Here is an 18,005-nt window from a genome sequence, read left to right as displayed (position 1 = left end):
GCATTGCCTCCAACATGCAGTCTAAATCCTTTAGGCTAGCTATCAACTTCCTCCGTATTTGACCCAATCTACTTTCCAATCTAGATTCAGTATTCACTGCTCCCACTCCAAGCCAATTATTTTATTACCTATTATCTGGACATACAGAGTTCTTAGTGCAAACAACAAAGTCCACTCCAGTATAAACTGGAAATGAGGCCACTGGTTTTTTCACATAATCCCTCAGAGGGCCAGAGAATTGGGAATGCAACCAAGAATCATACCATATAATCCCACCAGACTGTGCCAATGGAGACCCTACTGCAGAGGCACTGCCAACACCTGGCCTAGGACACTGCCCTTAGTTCTCCTGTCTTTGCTCTCTCTCAGTGCCACTTTGTCACACATTGGCCCTGTCCCCAAGGAGACTCCATGTGATTGCTGCTCTTTCCCATCACTCTCTCCCAAACGAGAATCTCATGCCAGTGCAGATGACTGATGCAGCCCAGGTCACGTGCTGCACCCTAGCCACAAGGGATGCTAGGAAAGCAGGTTTCTGACCACCACCTTGGGGAAGCGGGCTCAAAGAGAGGGAAATTCTCCAAACATAAGAAAGGTACTCAAAAGCTCCTGGGGAGCCTAAAAGCAAGACAAACATACACCAGACTCGGCATTGTGGTTTCTTCCCTCCGCATCCCTCAGCACCCATACCAAGCCCCCCAGCTGGAGCACATGCTCTTTTAAGAGCCCATCTCTCTGCTTAGGGAAAGAACACGGACTTTGGAGTCAGATCCCAGCTCAAATCTCAATGGGTGATGACCTCGGGCAATTCTCAAAAGTGGGGATAATTCTACCCTCAGGATGGTGACGTAATAAGGAAGGCTGACCTTTTGGCTGGCTGGTCCCAGGGCTCTCGCCAACCTTGGTAGCAGAATCCTAGAGCAGAAGGAGCAACAGGAAGCACTTTGAACAAAACTACTTTGAATGAAGGACCAAATGCCTCATTTTCTGGGCTCCTCAAAGGCCCCTTGAATTTTCATACAACCTGAGGAAAGGAAGGCCTCCCCCCAACCTTTACTGAGACTAAATCTTCCCCATCTTGCAAATGGAGGCTTGGAGACTGATTTAAGTTTCTTTTAAAAATAATGTAAAGTTTCTTGTGCCTAAGTGTCATGGAACAAATTCCCACCTGTCACAACTATACAGAGTTCTTATTACAACTACAAGTAGTTCTTACTACATATGGTGAGTTTAGTCACTCCCAATTCATGATTTTCTATACTTTTTGAGTTACAGAATCCCCTCCAAGTGTTGTAAATGAGTGCTTCTCACGCTTTTAGCATGCAGAGGAACCACAGGAATCTGCTTACAACACAGATCCTAATTGAGCAAGTGTGGCCCGTGGCCCAACAATCTGCATCTTACAATTTCCCAGGTGATGCTGATGCTGCTGATCCATGGACAACACTGTGAATAACAAGATTGGAAACATCGTCTCTGGGATGGGTGAAATCCAGTTAACCACTCCATTAAAAACTCTGGTGTCTAGAACCAGTTTACTTCACAGATGGCTACTACCCTCCACTCTTCATCAAGGGTATTTGCGGGTGTGTGTGTGTGTGAGGAAGATTAGCCCTGAGCTAACATCCGTTACCAATCCTCCTCTTTTTTGCTGAGGAAGATTGGCCCTGGGATAACATCTGTGCCCATCTTCCTCTACTTTATATGGGATGCCACCACAGCATGGCTTGACAAGCAGTGCAGCGGTCTGGCCTGGGATCTGAACCTGCGAACCCCTGGCCACCGCTGAAGCGGAGCGCACGATCTTAACTGCTACACCACCGGGCAGGCCCCCATCAAGGGTATCTTTAAGCTTCCTTCTACAAGGCTCCACCTCTATACTTTGATGCTTCAACTGTTGAAATATTAAGCTGCTTGAAGGGGAGTAACGGCCTCCTGATCTTTACAGTCCAAATGATACCATGCACATTTTAGGCTTTTGCAAATACTTGATGAATGAAGCACCAAATGAAATGCAAAGACCTGCTGGTGTGATTAGAGCAGGGTAAAGCCAGTCCAAGAAGGCTTCCTGGAGAAAGTAGGCTTTCAAGAAATCCAACAATAAGGAAAACCCCAGGCCCAAGAAGGAAAACAGCCTGCTTCTAAGTAAGTCTCCTTCATCCTCTGGAAAGCAACCTTCAATCACCAAGGCCTCCCATTTGCCTCCCCTGTCAAGACCAATTTGAACTTGAAAAACAGTGACGACCCATCAGCTGTCCTTTAAATATACAAAATATGCAACTGTCATTTCAACGTGATGTTTAATCCTTCAGAATTGCAGCTACAGAAAGTAGACGCATACGTTTCCAGAAAGCTTTGTTTCTGTTGAGTATATCATGTCTTCCAAAGAATAATGTACATAAAGCCAGAGACCAAATGACTTGGGCTCTGCCCAAACACCCTGTATGTAGTCTTTTACTTCTAAGGTGAGCTAGATTGTTTTCCCCTTCACTAGAGAAAGAGGATGGCTTTTCTCTACAAGTTCAATGAACCTCATCACTCCAACTGGGCCTGACTCCCATTTCTGCATGCCTTTGGTTTCATAGCTAGTTACACATTTCACAAGTACAATAGCAATTTGATGCTGCAGCCCTGCCTCCTGATCCCCGTCTGTCAGATCTTGGTAACGCCACTGCTCTCCAACCACCCAGCCACCCTTGAGACGTGTAAAGCAGTGTGATAAGATGTCTAAAAAGATTCTGCCTGCCAGAATGGCTCTTACATGCAGTAAGTGCAAACAGGAAATTGTGTCAAGTTTCTCAATTGGCAGAAACCCTAACGTCAGAAAATGGTAAAGTCTGTTAGCCCAAGACATCTCTCTTATTCAGACGTGCTTCCAGCATTGGTGGTGGCTCCCCGCTCCTTTTTCCATTTGAAGCTAAATGAAGAAGAATGTAGGCACTCTCTCCTCTGGTGAAGAAGGCTCCAGGAAGCAGCACCTGCCCAGATAGATATTGATTTACCAAACATTCATCCAGCACCTACTAAATGCCAGGCTACATGGAAAAAGAGATATCAAAAGGGTGATAATTAGAAGACGAATCCACTACAGTCTTCCTCTTTGACAACAGAGGTATCAGCTTCCAAAATTACAGCTGGTGGGACTCAAACCTGTAAATTTTGAATTCCCCAAACAAGAGTCTAAAAGTTCAGAGAAAAGTCCATGGTGCCCTGGAACTTGGCAAACTTCCTAATTACTGAGCACATAGCAGGTGTTCAATAAATGGTTGGGGAATCAAGGAATGGCTGGGCCATAGGTGCAGTGCTTTTAAGGTGGGACTTTTCAAAGAGAAGCTTCTAGATATTGGGCCTGATTTGGAAGATATAACTAAGGCAGGACATGTGTTTACTTTGGAACCCCTTTATCAGAGTTCAGGAAATGTATTCGTTTTCCATTGTTATATAACAAATTAATACAAATTTAGTAGCTTAAAACAACATCTATTTATTAGCTCACAGTTCTGTAGATCAGAACTGCAGATACCACATGGCTGGGATCTCTGCTCAGGGTCTCAAGGTGTTTCCCAGACTGAGTTCTCTTCTGGAGGCTCTGGGGGGAAATCTGCCTCTCAGCTCCCTCAGGTCCCCATTTCCTTGCTGGATCTCAGCTCTAAAGGCTACCTACATTCCCTGCCAGTGGCCCCCTCAATCTCCAAAGCCAGCAATGGAAAATTTCTCCCTTACCAAGCCCCTCTTATGCTTTGAATCTCTGACTTCCCCATCTCTGACCTCTAGACCCAGATTTAAAGGGTCACGTGACTTGATTAAGCCCACACAGTAAATTTCCCTATTTTAAAGTCAACTGATGTGGGAACTTCTGCAAAATCCCTTCACTGTAACACCTCGGTTAGTGTTTGGTTGAATAAGTGGGAGCAGGTGTGTGTACACCAGGGTTCAGGGATCTCGGGAACCATCTCAGATTTCTGTCTACCACAGGGAAGGAGAGCAAAGGCAGGTAGAGATGAGGTGATTTCCTGAGGATCAGAGTTTGTGTGGTTTCTCTCCTTTCTAGGACCAGCAGCCACTGTTGGGGGATTTCAATCCTTGAACTTACCGATCAGTGCCCAGCCACTGTGTCCCCAGCCCAGCAGGGAAAATTGAAGAAACGTGAGCGTGTAACATCCCTGATCTCAGGGAGCTCCAAGGACAGTCAGGGAGACAACACCTGTGCCCTCATGTGAGAAATGTCTCAGATGGCTCATCATTCATGGGAAGATCAGTGTAGGAAGGCTTTGAGGAAGAAGTGGGAACTGGAAATCGTCATTGAAGAGGGAGCAAGCCATTGCACAATAGAGATAAGTTAGAGCTCAGATCCCTGGAGCTCCTCCTAACCAGAGCCTAAGCAATGTGGGGGGCTGGGGCCTCTGTGCTAGGAAAACACAAGATGCCGAGTGGAAGTAGAGTCATCCTCTGGCCGTGGAGGGCTGCGACAGGAGCAAGACACGGGAAAACCAAGAGCCAGAGGGCTGGCTAGTGGCGAGAAGAACTGGCCACTACCAGTGGCTCTACCAGGATTGTGTCCCAATGAAGGGCTGTCTATTTCACTGTGGGCCAGGCCTGAATTTTGACTCAAATTACAATGCAACAAATACCGTCTCCCCAGGGGCGGCCCCACAAATTTAAGTGTGCTGCTTTACTCCTTAAAACCGCTCAATGGCTTCCAAGAGGAAATTTCAAACCCCTTAGCTATGGTCTTATCTGGACCTGGCTGTGTGGTGGCTGATCTAGTCCACCAGGCTGGGCTCGTTATGCATTCAAGGGAGAGCTGAGGAGTGGAGCGATCCATTTTCACCCTTCACAAAGCCTGGCTTTCAAGACAATTGCCTAGCTAAAGAGGTCAAGGAATCCAGCTTCTGGACTCAAAAATGATCAACAATACCCTTGTACAAGGCAGCTTTTTTCTTCCCTGGGGTGATAAGCTCATGGCTCAGACTTGAGGGAGATGGCTACAAGTCAATGCAATTTTAGGGGGAAATAAAAACATATTGGCTGAATATTTTCAAAATATTGGCCCCACTGCGTCCTCTTTCCATTACCTTGAGTATCCTCCTGCTAACTAATGGCGAAAGGGCCTGCTCAGAAATCATTCTTAGAGTTGTCTCACTGCATTAACATCTTGTTAAATAGAGTTCAACCAGGACTGTTAAATACCACCCTGATCACTTTCATTTCATGGTTACTTCTAGCAGGTACATATGGTGAAAGCTGATATTCAGGGCTGATTAACATAGACTGTTCCTTTGCTCAGGGAAGATAAAATCTTAAGTGTTCTCCATGATGGCTTGACTTTTTGGAGGTCTAGGAGGAATCAAATTCCTTTGAAAGAGAGCATCTTTAGGTTCAAATTAAACAGAAAATTTTTGAGGAATGATAAACTTTTATAGGAATCCATCCCAAAGGGAAACAGAACATCGTCTCCCAATTTTAAGCTGAGGCTTGTTCATTTACATATTCATTGAATAGTCAATGAATATTTAACATATATTCACTGAATATCTGCTGTGTACCAGGCACTATGCTAGGATGGAGGTACAGTGTTGAGCAAAATTAGGGATAGCTCCCACCCTCAAGGAATTAGAAAGAAGACAGATATCAATTGAATGATCTCACAATTAAATGTAAAATCATAACTGTGAGTGAGTCTAGTTTCAAGGGGCGTTTAATCAAGTCAGGGAGGATGGGCTGAGCTCCCAGGGGAGATCTGAAGATGCAACTTGGTGAAGGAGCTGGTTGGTGGCAGGGAGAGTATGGAATAAGACAGAAAAGCATCTCAGGCAGAGGAAACAACGTGTACCAAGGCCAGGTTGTAGGAGAGAGCCTGGCTATGGTCCACTGGAGGAACTGAAGGGGGCCAGTGGGGCAGTGCAATCAAGGGGTGTTATGGACTGAATTGTGTCCCCTCAAAATCATATGTTGAAGCCCTCACCCCCAATGTGACAGTATTTGCAGATAGGGCCTTTAGGGAGGTAATTAAGGTTAAATGAGGACATTAGGGTGGGGCTCTAATCTGATAGACTGGCTTCCTTATAAGAAAAGGAAGAGATACCAGAGATCTCTCTCTGCATGCGCACAGAGGAAGAGCCATGTGAGGACTCAGTGAGAAGGCTGCTATTTGCAAACCAACGAAGAAGTCTCACCAGAAACCAACCCTGCCAGCACCTTGATCTCAGATTTCTAGCTTCCAGAACTGTGAGAAAATAAATGTCTGTTGTTAAAGCCATTCAGACTGTGGTATTTTGTTACGGCGGCCCAAGCACACTAATATAAGGGGAGAACTGCGCTTGATAAAGTTGGAGATTCAGCTGACCATGACGGGCCTTATGTGAAGGATTTTCATCCTGGACATAGAAGCCATGGGAAGCCACTGACGGGCTTGAATTTGATGGGGTTGGGAGCGGGGGCGTCAATGAGATCCAGTGGCTGCAGCATGAAGAACAGCCTGGAGAAGGCAAGACTAGATGCAGACATTCCTCCAGGGATGACACGTCAAGTCAAGGTCCCTCACCTAGAGAACAGACTTTCTGGAAACAAAGTAGAATAGGCATTCCAGGAGCTCAAGCATTTTGAAAGTGTTTGCAAAGGAAGGTGCCCACCAGAGAGCAGGACCCAGGTGAGGCTGAAGACTTATCTCTTTATAAGAATTTACAGTAGCAATGATGACCAGTCTTCTCTCCAGTGCTAAGCAGCCAAGGAGTAGAATTGGAGAGTCAGTTGGGTTGTTCCAGGGTTGCAGCCCAGCAGGGGAGGTGGACAGAAGGAAAAGGCAGTGAGAGATGACAGTGTCATCCAAGTGGTAGATCAGGGGACCTTGACTAGTGGGGCAGGATGGGGCTCCTTGACTTCCAATTCAATATTCTTCCTCAGTGCTGTCTCTATGCACAAATGGCTTTTAATCTGAGTGGTTTTAGCATTAATAAGCTGAATGCTTTGCTCAACTAAGGCTTCTGCTGTCTTATTACACTTTGGCAGCCCCCATGGGGCGTACAACTAAGACAAATGAACGGGCTTGCTAACGAATGAGGACTGGAATTCCAACATTCCTTTCCCAGGGAACTATGCATCTCGCCAAGAGGGAAATGAAATCTCTGAGACAGCCTGATTAAAAAAATAAAACAGCATTATTATATTTGTCTGCCAGGATGATCATAGGACACTTGCAATTTATGACAGCTATCACAAATAGAAAAATAAACATGAAATACCATTTATTACAGCCACGTCTACACCAATAAAGAGAGGAAGAGAAGAGAGGCAATAACCTGATACTTGAGGCAAAACTTTCTCCTGAAATATCCAAATATTTGACTCAAAATAATATCTGACAGTAAAAAAGTCACTAATTTTGATGATAGTTCCCTGAAAGACTGAATTGGCATATCCCTTTACATCACAGAAAAAGCCTTTGCTAAGAAAATTAATGACATAAATGTGATTGTAAGACAATATTTAAACTAGCCAAGAAAACAACTATTTAAAAATTCTTTTGGCACTTCAGAAGCATTTTAAGGCATCCCTTTCCATGTAATCAGTTGATATACACAAATGTATGTGTATATCAGATTGATTTTTCTATTAATTATATTTTGGGGTATGGCCTGCACACGGGGTGCAGAATTTCATGAAGTCAATGAAAGGGGAGCTGCAAAACCACGTAAATCAAGTGGCAAGCTACTGACGAATGAAGATCTGGCTGAACTAGACCAGTTCATCCTGAAAGAATGGAAAATTGACAAGGATGATGCTAAAACAAGTACTTCAATGAGGATGATTTAAATAGCAACGAATTAAGAGAAGCCCTTGGGAGAAAGCCCTCTTCACAAAGGCTATCATGCAATTTTGTCAGAAAAATTATGCGCTCAAAAAAGCACTTGTTTCTTTCTGAAAAATTATTATGAGTTAACATATAATTATAACCTTTGTTTTATAAAACAGAAGACAAATTTGTCTTCATAATTTTCAGCATTGTTTTTCACAATGAAGTCCCAATTGAACTTCTTTTCACATGAAATTTTGGATTCCATTTTAAGGAACTCACTTTAAGAGCTTTTTTCAGGTACTGATTATCATCAGATAAAGAGAACCCACTCCAACATGTCGACTTCTCTCTCTCTATCTCTCTCCTCCCCTCTATCTCGTGTGTGCACGTGACTTGACCTCTAAATCTGGGGTCTAAAAACTCAGACGATATGATTCTGGTCTCCTTCTCCCTGCTTCTCCCTGGCCCACCCCACAAATATCTAAATATACATAAACCTTCTTTTCAGAGTAGTCCATTATGGCAGCAATTCTCAATCTTTTTTCCATCCAAACACACCTGATGGATGACGTCCATACTCAAGATATTCTCCATGAGCAACCCAAGTTGATGTGTAATTCCTGCCACTATATGCAGCTCCTTCTCTTTCCCTCTGACTCAGGAAAACAAATCAGAATGCAAAAAAGTGTACCTATTATAGAGTCCTGAATCTTCTATGATGTTTCTTTAGTTTTGTAATTTCATAACTATAGTTGAAAGCCAATCATTGCCCTGCCGGATCTCTAGGAGGTAGCTGTAACCCAGTCCCAACCGCTTTATGCGCTTGGAAGTTACAAATTACAACTATACTTCCTTTAAACTACTCTGCTGTTCCACTTTAAATGGGTGACATTTGACAGCAAGCCACATGTGCGATAGACACAAACATGGGTGTCCATAGTTTGGGATGCCATATGCATTGAGAATAACTCCAAGTGAGAGTTCAGAAAGATAAGATGGAAGGTCTGGGAAAAATCTCTGGGAAGGAAGGCTCATTTTGCATATCCTCAACATCTAAGGATTAAAGAGCCAAACATACCAGTTCCTTTCCTCCAGAAGAGGCAGGAATCCAGACCACCAACCTCTGTTCTGGCATTGCACAAGTATTACCGTGGCCATATTAGCTGTAACCTAGCAAAAGGAAGGAAGTCCAGTACTGATTTCTCACTGAGCTGACAAGAGGCAAGAAGAGACACTCATGCTTCCAGGAATGTGCACCTTTACATTACAATTGCTTTCTCCTGCAAACTGCTTGAGAGCTAGGAGACATCCCAGCACCTCTTTCTCTCCCAGAGTTCCCAATTTGTTTTCATTATTCACCAGCCCAGCACTTCGACTAGACCGAAGTGCAACAGCAAAAGATGCAGAAAGGAAAATTAATATTTTCTACATAGACTTCCTCATCTTGGGTAGATTTACTAACTTCACTTTTGTTATGCAGAAGTTAGCATTTTTAACAGTGAGGGGGGAAATCCTTAATTATTTTTTCATTGCTTCAAGAACTCAAAAGACATCTTGTGCTATGTCGTCATTTACATTTCACATTAAATGCAAGAGACGTTTGAAATGAACAAATATTTGCTTTAATTTGATATATCTGTTAACTGAAATGCTAAAAAGACAGCTAAATCACTATATTAAATTCAGCGACTTGTAAACAATTTATATATTTATTTGTTCTGGATTAAAAATGCCCCAAAGCATAAGTTTTATGAGACCCACAAACTAAATTGCATTGTATTAATCTGATGGATGCAGGCCAAGATTTCTTCCTCTTCACTCCATTAACTTATTTTATTTTTTTAATTTTTATTTATTTATTTTTCCCCCAAAGCCCCAGTAGATAGTTGTATGTCATAGCTGCACATCCTTCTAGTTGCTGTATGTGGGATGCGGCCTCAGCATGACCGGAGAAGTGGTGCGTTGGTGTGAGCCCGGGATCCGAACCCAGGCCGCCAGCAGCGGAGCGCGCGGCGCCCAACCGCTAAGCCACGGGGCCGGCCCTAATTTATTTCCTAATTTGAGTTAATTAGTGAGGTTCCTATTTTTAAAAGTTCTTTGAAATTCGTTGGGAGAGGGGGATATTTGCAAGAACTGCTTTGAAAACCGACTGCAGAGGAAATGGGCTGAAGGCAACCAGTAAATTCCCCCAAGACATTATTGTGCATTGAGCACCTGATTGCCATTCAACAATCTTTATGCGGGAACACAGTGGGTGATTAATACACAGTTGTTGTAAGAAAGAGGGAGCGAACTAGAAGGAAAGAATGGGAGCAGCGGAGAGAACAAACTCATTCCAGGCGATTACTAACTGGATGAGATGATTTCCAAGGTCCTATTCATCTCGAAATAAGAGTCTGTGGCATTCTCATTTTATGTTACAAAGTGGAGACTGACTTTAACTTGGAACAATACCCACTGGGAGGAGAAGAGACATCTATTCAGAGAAATATAAAAAACCCACAGAGATTGGCCCAATAGAGAACAAAGATAAATCAATTAATTTTTACTTGGTCAAATGCAGCCTTAATTCCTAAATTAGAGTGGGAAGTAGTGTCTTGCACTGAAAAAAAAAAAAAAAAAAAAAAAAAAGCAAGGAAATTCATTCACCCTAAAGTATAAATTACTGCTAAAAGTTTAAGATATGCCTAAAGGTATATGAGGAAAGAGAGAACTAGCCTTTCAACAGATATTCAAGCAAATCCAATGTCCATTGCTTCCTGGAATATTTCAGGCAGCAGCCAGTGGGAGAAAAAGATTGAGTTAGGTTGTGTCCTTCCCAAATCCTGAGATGACGTTACCTGCTACCGACTCCTTCAACTTCCGGAAAGGCTGGCCCTAGGAGGCAGCAACGCCACCAGCCTAATGTAGGCAGCACCTTCCTTGTCAAAGTCCTGCTTTATCTCATTTTCCCTTCACCACGAGCCTGTAAAAGCCACAGGCAGACACTCATTTCCCTGCCCTGAGAAGCAAGGTGAGAATCTGGGAGCTGTACTTATGTGCATTGGAACTAGGTCTTCTCTTCTCTAGGCCTCCAATTCCTCCTCTATGAAATGGAAATATAAATCACCTAGCACAGCCCCCGATGCAGAGTGGGCATCCCCAAATTGCCAACTCCTTCCTCTCATTTTGCCCAGACACAGAGTAAAGTCAAGTCAGCTGTAGGGACACCCCAGCAGCCAGGGACAGGGCTGGGACAAGACCAGGTTCTTTCCATCTCTCTTCAACTGCCTTCAAATTTCCTGTCATGTCTAACTCCTGGCCCTGGAACCTGTTACTCGGGTTTCCCACACCAAAACAAACAGCTTCAGGATTTATTCCAGCCCCTGACACCACACTGGAAGGGGAGAGGGGAGAAGGGGAAACGTGTTATATCAGCTCCCTCTTGACTCTCACTCACACACCCACGACAACATCTTTCTCTTGTTTCTGCTAAAATATATTTTTTAAAACCCTCTGCTCGCACACATTTTATGTGTCCCCCTAAAAGCCCCGTGTGCCAGAGGGCAGCCACCAGGCCCCTCTTCTAAAGGCTTGGGGGCCTGTGGACCATGGGTCCTTCCCTCCTGACACACAGAAGGACCTGACTTTAAATATTTTCATCACAACAAAAGTTTGGAAAACAAATAGCTTTCTCAGCATGGGAATTGGGTATTTTGAATGATCAGTCAAGTCCCAGGAATCTGTGAAGCCAGATTGTTTGAATCAGACAGTCCAGCCCCCCCTGCCATGTTTCTCTGCTCAGATAAGAAACAGACCCACCACAGCAGAAACTCAAGAACTAGCTTAGAGAATGCGTGTCTGACAGCTCCGGTTTCTTAAGACTTGGTAGGAGATCACTTCTGGGGGATAAAGTAGCAGCCTGGAGAGTGTGTGTTCCTGACAGCCTTGCTTCTCCAAAGGAGGAGAAAAATGGAAACAAAATCTAGTTGCCTGAGAAAGTTTCTCCAGGGCAAGGATGGGCTTGATAAGAATCCTTTTTATCTCCACAGAACTTGGTCCTTCTCAAAGGACTTAACACCTCTCCTGCATTACCTGATTTGACCTTCACATCTCTCAGTAGTATTATCTCCATTTTACTCAAGATAGTTTGTGACTTGCTGGAGGTCGCAGAGATGCTGTTCTGGCATATACCCAGATCTTCTGACTCCTGGTCTAGTGCTCTTTTCACCATAATCTAAATCCCCAAAACATAGACAAGAAAAACCCAGAGACTCAGATCAATGCCTCTTCAGCCTCAAGAACTTAAGTTTACGCTTTTAAGGCAAGACTACAGGTTAAGAGGACCACAGGCAGTTGCAGATGGGGGTGGGGGCTGCTCCCAGGTTGCCCTCCACCCAGAACTCACTCAGGAAGATGATGGTCTGCCTCCTGGCCATCCTGCTCTCCTCGCTCTCCGACTTCCTCAGCTGCGGCTGCTGCCCCTTCCCAGCCAGCGTGCCCTGCTTGCTCCTCACGAGCACCTGCATCATGTTCCAGCACATGAAGGCCACGGAGACCAGGACCACGAGGTAGATGATGAAGGCGCCGAAGATACTGGACTGGAACACTGTCCAGCGGCTGGAGAGGCTGGTACAGATGGACATGTTGGAGGTCTCAGGTTGTTCGTGGTGGCGGGTGCGCGAGCGGTTGCAAGTGAGACCTCGGTGATTGGGCACGTTCACCAGGGGGTACTCAACTCCCATCGCAAAAAGCAAAGGCAACGCCACCAGGGCGGAGGTGACCCAAACGAAGCCAATCAGCAGCTTTACCTGGCAGGGACCCGATATGGCCTTATACCTGAAGGGGTGGCAGATGGCGACGTAGCGCTCAAAGCTGAGCGTCAGCACGTGCAGCAGCGTGGCGTAGCTGCAGGCCTCAAAGAGGAAAGTGTGAAGCTTACAGGACACGGTATAGCTGGGCGTGGTCAGGGGGTTCCAGATGATGCTATAGAACTCCACGGGCATGCCAATGAGGAAGACCAAGATGTCCGAGCAAGCCAGACTCACCATGTGATCTGTCACCTCCTTCTGCAAGTAGCCTTTCTTCTGCAGCACCTGGGTGACCCGAATGGTGATACTATTCCCCAGGATGCCCACCACGAAGATGACCACGTACACCAAGATGAGGGTGATTTTCATCCAAATGGCCACCTCGAATTCGGGGACATGGCTGTGATCGATGACATTGGAGCAGTCACTGCGGGGCCCTCTGGGTGAAGCCATGAGGAAAAGAGCCACGCCACCAGGTCCAAAAGACCTTCTTAATTTCTCTTCCTCCTTTCGGCGGAGCCCAAACTTCTGGGCTGTAACTCACCAAAGTGGGCGCAGGACTTTCTCTCACTCGAGATCACCTGGAAAGCTCACTTAGTATTTCAGCTCCTTTCAAGGAAACTTCCTGGAGCAGCCCAACCTAGCAGAGGCCCGGGAGGGGCCTGGGGGTGGGGTTTTGCTGTGTGTGTGTAGGAGCGAGGCGGGGAGAGCGCGGAGGGAGGAGGATCTAATCTCCGGGCAGGAGTGAGCCCTGCAGTCCCCAGCGCGCCGACACTTCTCCTCTTTGTCCCGGGCACGCTCCGCCTTGCAGCCCTCCGCTCCCCTCCGGGCTACTGGCATTTGCCGGCCCCAACCCACCCTCAGGGAGCACCCTTCCTGGAGCGGCTGGAGGCGGGGTGGTCAGCGATTAATTATTAACCACCGCTGACTGTGCTTAGCGGCGCCGCTGCAGACTCAGCCCAGCGGCGGGCTTTGACTCAGCACACAGGCATGGTTCCGAAATCAGATCTTGGCTCCCGAGCACCGGACGACAGGTGGCCCCACCGCCCCCGAGGCCACCGCGGAGCCAGCGGTCACGGTCTGCCCTGACGCGCGTCCCAGAGAGGCGCAGCCTGGGGGAAGCTGGTGTGCGCTCCCGGGATGGGGTCCAGAGTTGAGGCTGGGAAAAACAAACTTCCCCTCTCCTGCCCTACCCCCACTGCCACAGCTGCCCTAGGGTCCCTTCAAAGGTTGGGCCACCACCAGTTTGGGGGCGGCTGGACCCGGGCGCCTGCCTCCGTCGCGGGCCAGTTGGCCGCGCCGCCTTGGAAGAGCCAGCAAGCGCTCGCCTCCTTGGTGCCCTGCTTTCGGGGCCCTGGGGTGTTTCCAGTGAATGGTTGGGCTGTGCGCTGCCTAGAGACGCTGCCTCAGGAAGTGGCCCCAAGCAGGCTAATAGGATCCCTATTAAAGCCTTGCCTTTCCCCAAAGCCTTCCTGTGTTCTGCGCAGGACCCTGCCTCGCCTTCCTGCCGAGGGACCCGAGAAGCGCGGGGTCCCTCCTTTCAGTTTCACTCCACTGCTCGGACCCCTTTCTCGGCAGCAGCGGAAGTCTTGAACTGGGGCCACGCGTATGGATGAGGATGCCACAGTCCCCCAGGATGCGCCTGGTAGGAAGTACGTCCTCCGGAGGAAGCTCAGCCAGGACATCAAGGACAGCAGGAGGAGGCTGCCTGCTGTCCCAACAGGGCCAGAGTGAAAATGGCATTAGGGATCATATATCCCCTTTCTTCAGAGAGAGAGGAAAACCTCTAATGAGTCCATTTTCGTCTCCTAATTCCAAAATCAGAGGGAATGGTGGGGCGGGGAGGAGGGAGGCTGTCCTATGCATTGTAGAAAGTTTGACACCTACATGCCCCTGCCATGATAGTAAGAGCAAAATGTCTCCAGACACTGCCAAATGTCAAAATCGCCCCAGGTGGAGAACCACGGCCTCCAAGGAAGAAAATAGATCCCCTTGATCTGTTCATCCGAAGGGCCTTGAGCTGTGCCTGGGCTAAAAACATCCTTAAATTATCACAACCACCACCCTATGATATGATCCTTTTAGAGGTGAAGAAACCGAGGTGTCCAGAGGATAGGTGCTTCCCCAAGGCCATAACAGAGGGAGTGAGAGACTTGAAAATTAACCCAGATCTGTCAAAGCCTGAATCTACGGTCCTAACAGCCAGGGCATTCTGGAAACACAGTAGGTGCTCAGGAAATGAGTCCTGAATGAGGCACATAAAGATAACAGGGACTGTATTTTCTGAACCCAACCCTGGACATATGGTCTGAGGACCTCAGGGAATATTTGAGTTTGACACTGTCTCAGGGGAGAAAAAGCCACCTGGCCTTTTTACAATTAGCACCAAATGTGGCTGTAGTTATTTTCTCTCCTACTTGTTCTCTGTTAAATTACAAGCTCCAAGGCCAAGAACTATATCTTCTCCCTCTCTGACACCTCTCCACAGCACCCTAAATGTTATGTTTTGCCAGAGCCCTCCCCCACCCCACATGTGCTATTTGACCTACTTGCTGGCTGGGAAACTCCTAACTCATTTCCTTATTGGTGCATTGTGCTTAGCTAAAGGACCTTGATGGCCTTATAGCTATCCCACAAAGCTCATGTGGTTAAACACCGACTCTCGGGGCTTTTGTAACTACAGCTGAGAATCCTGAACAGACCCCTCTGCAGAAGACCCTGGTTGTTTGCTGTCCCAGAGTGGCTGAGAAGAAGAAGGAAGACCCCACCACCAGCACCAGCATACACACACATCCCTGCCCCTGCCCACGTCTGTCTTCTCGAGAGGAAACGTGCCAGGAACCTCATTAATATTGCTCAGCCCAGCCATAGATTCATCTTTCCTTTGAAATTCTCTTTTTGGGCATTGTCTGAGTCCCTATTACGTGCCAGGCACTTTCATATAATTCATTTCTTTCAGTCCTCACAAGGCTACAAGGTGGATGTGATTACCCCATTTTACAGATGAGGAAATCGAGAGTCAGGGGAATTAAGTGACCCACCATAAAGAGTCAGAGGCAGGATTCAAACTCAGGTCCGCCTGTCACAAAAGCACTCGCCACTCTGGAACGCCGTCTCTCTGTGCAGGACCAGACTGTGCCAGGCTGCATAGGGGCATTTTGGGGAGAGGAATTGTTTTGTCACCAGCCCTGAGGCTTCCCCCTCTCCCCAACTGTGACATGCCAGTCATCCTGCAATACATTTGATAATTCCAATTTGTTCTGCTCAGGCAAGATTTCCATTATTGTCCAATTTCTTTCATCAAATTTTTCTTTCCCAAAGTGTGAACAAAGATTACAAATGCTTGGCCAAACAGTGAGAATCAAGCTAATTAAAATTCGCTCCTTACAGTAGAGATGGAAAAATGCATTTTGGACGAAGGTCCTGGAGAATTAAATTTTCACTTCACCTTTGCTTTTCCTAAGACCAATTAAAAACTGTTTAATATGCTCTCACTTGTTGGTAGCAGACTGTATAACACCTGGCCTGGGTCTGTGTAATCTAGATATTTTTATTATCATACTTTTATAGAGGAAGAAAAGAAAAGGAATGAAAAGTGGGAGGAAAGACTACTTTTGGTACCTTTCATATCAGCTCTGCTCAGGGGTCACTCTAGGCTCTACACAAATTTATAGTCACATTTTATACATTCTAAAGGACCTTTGAGGTCATCTAGGCTAGTGGCTTTCACACTTTTTTTAGCACTAAATCTCACTTTTAAAATAAAATTTTAGGGGCTGGCCCAGTGGCACAAGCTGTTAAGTGCGCACGCTCCGCTGCAGCGGCCCAGGTTCGCTGGTTCGGATCCCGGGTGTGCACCGACGCACCACTTGTCAAGCCATGCTGTGGCGGCATCCCATATAAAGTAGAGGAAGATGGGCATGGATGTTAGCCCAGGGCCAGTCTTCCCTAGCAAAGAGAGGAGGATTGGCAGATGTTAGCACAGGGCTGATCTCCTCACATTAAAAAAAAAAAAAAAGATATAAAATTTTACATTGACACCCAAAGTAAAAATACACACACACACACACACACACACACACACGCACACACTTACACATACATATATATTGTATTTTTGTAAATTTAAATTTATTTGGTATGCTCAAATTGTTAAGATTTATTCATTTAAAGTTAATTAACAATTTATACCCTAAAAAGTGGATAACACCTTATTTACCAAGGTTCATGGTAAAATCACAGTGACTATACATTAAGCTACAAAGAAAACTTCAATAATTTTCAAAAATTGTAAACAGTATAGATAACTTTATTTATAATGAAAAATAACTAAAAAGGAATAACAGAACCAGAAAACTGGAACATAAAACTCCACCATCTCAAAAGAATTTTAAATCTCTGGAACAATTCTTGGTCAAAGAGAAAACAAAAACCAAAATTGCAAAATATCTAGAGATTAATGACCACAAAAATAGTGCATATCAGAACCTGTGGGAAACAGCTGAAGGAGTCCTTAGAGAAATATTCATAGCTGTAAATATTTGCTCTAATAAACAAAAAAGAATAAAAATAAATGAAGCTATAAAAAGCATAAAATTAAGGAAAACAATAGAGACTAATAAAGATCAAAGTAATTATGAAAGAACTAAATAGTAGAACTAGTAAATAATCCCCAAAACTGTTTTTTTTTTTAAGTAGGACTTCTGCTTCTGGCCATCAAGAATAACTAGTACCTGGGGCTGGCCCCATGGCCTAGTGGTTATGATTGGCATGCTCCACTTCGGCAGCCCAGGTTCGGTTCCTAGGCACGGACCTACACGACTCATCAGTGGCCATGCTGTGGTGGCAACCCACAGACAAAATAGAGGAAGATGGGCACAGATGTTAGCTCAGGGTGAATCTTCCTCAGCAAAAAAAAAAAAAAAAAATTCTCAAAAAGAATAGTATCAGAGTGGCCACCTGCCACCCCCACCCCACCATAGCACAGACTGTGGTCCCTCAGAGAAGAGAAACTAATGAGATGAGCCCTAGGATCACCCAGACTTGCTGCCTGGAGGCACTTGCCAGACATGGGGCAGGGAGGGGACCTTAAGGAGAGCATAGTTATCTCGCTGAGTTGAGGAGGCAGACTGGCATTCAGGAGGCAGAGGCTGCTGGACCTTACAGAGCAGAGTTCTGGGGGAGGGAGCTATACAGAGAAAGAGTCCACACAGAGGTTCTCTTGAGTCTTTGGCTCAATACTAAGTGGACGTGTGGAGATGGGACTCCAGGAACCGGGCAAAGCGTAACTGCTGAGGAAAGAACAACTACTGGGGGCTGTAAGCCAAAGGATTCCCCAAGTCTCAAAGAGCTGGGAGATGCTGAAGCTCCAACCAATGAGTGAAGAGACCTCATTGAACCAACCCTGGGAGGGCCAGACG

At 45.9% G+C, this 18,005-nt stretch overlaps 1 protein-coding gene across 1 annotated transcript in view; it reads right to left on the bottom strand.

Annotated features, from left to right (window-relative positions):
- The window catches only part of GPR39 (G protein-coupled receptor 39), a 188,494-nt gene extending 175,197 nt beyond the window's left edge, over window positions 1-13,297 (bottom strand). The window contains exon 1 of the mRNA XM_058548846.1: window positions 12,183-13,297. Coding sequence (XP_058404829.1) covers window positions 12,183-13,038 — 856 coding nt within the window. The 5' untranslated portion in view covers window positions 13,039-13,297. The remainder of the gene's footprint in view (window positions 1-12,182) is intronic.
- Window positions 13,298-18,005: the final 4,708 nt, after the last annotated feature.

This window comes from Diceros bicornis, chromosome 10 (assembly GCF_020826845.1).
Source record: "Diceros bicornis minor isolate mBicDic1 chromosome 10, mDicBic1.mat.cur, whole genome shotgun sequence".
NCBI classification, from domain to species: Eukaryota; Metazoa; Chordata; class Mammalia; order Perissodactyla; family Rhinocerotidae; genus Diceros; species Diceros bicornis.
This window is presented reverse-complemented; position numbering and strand designations above follow the sequence as displayed.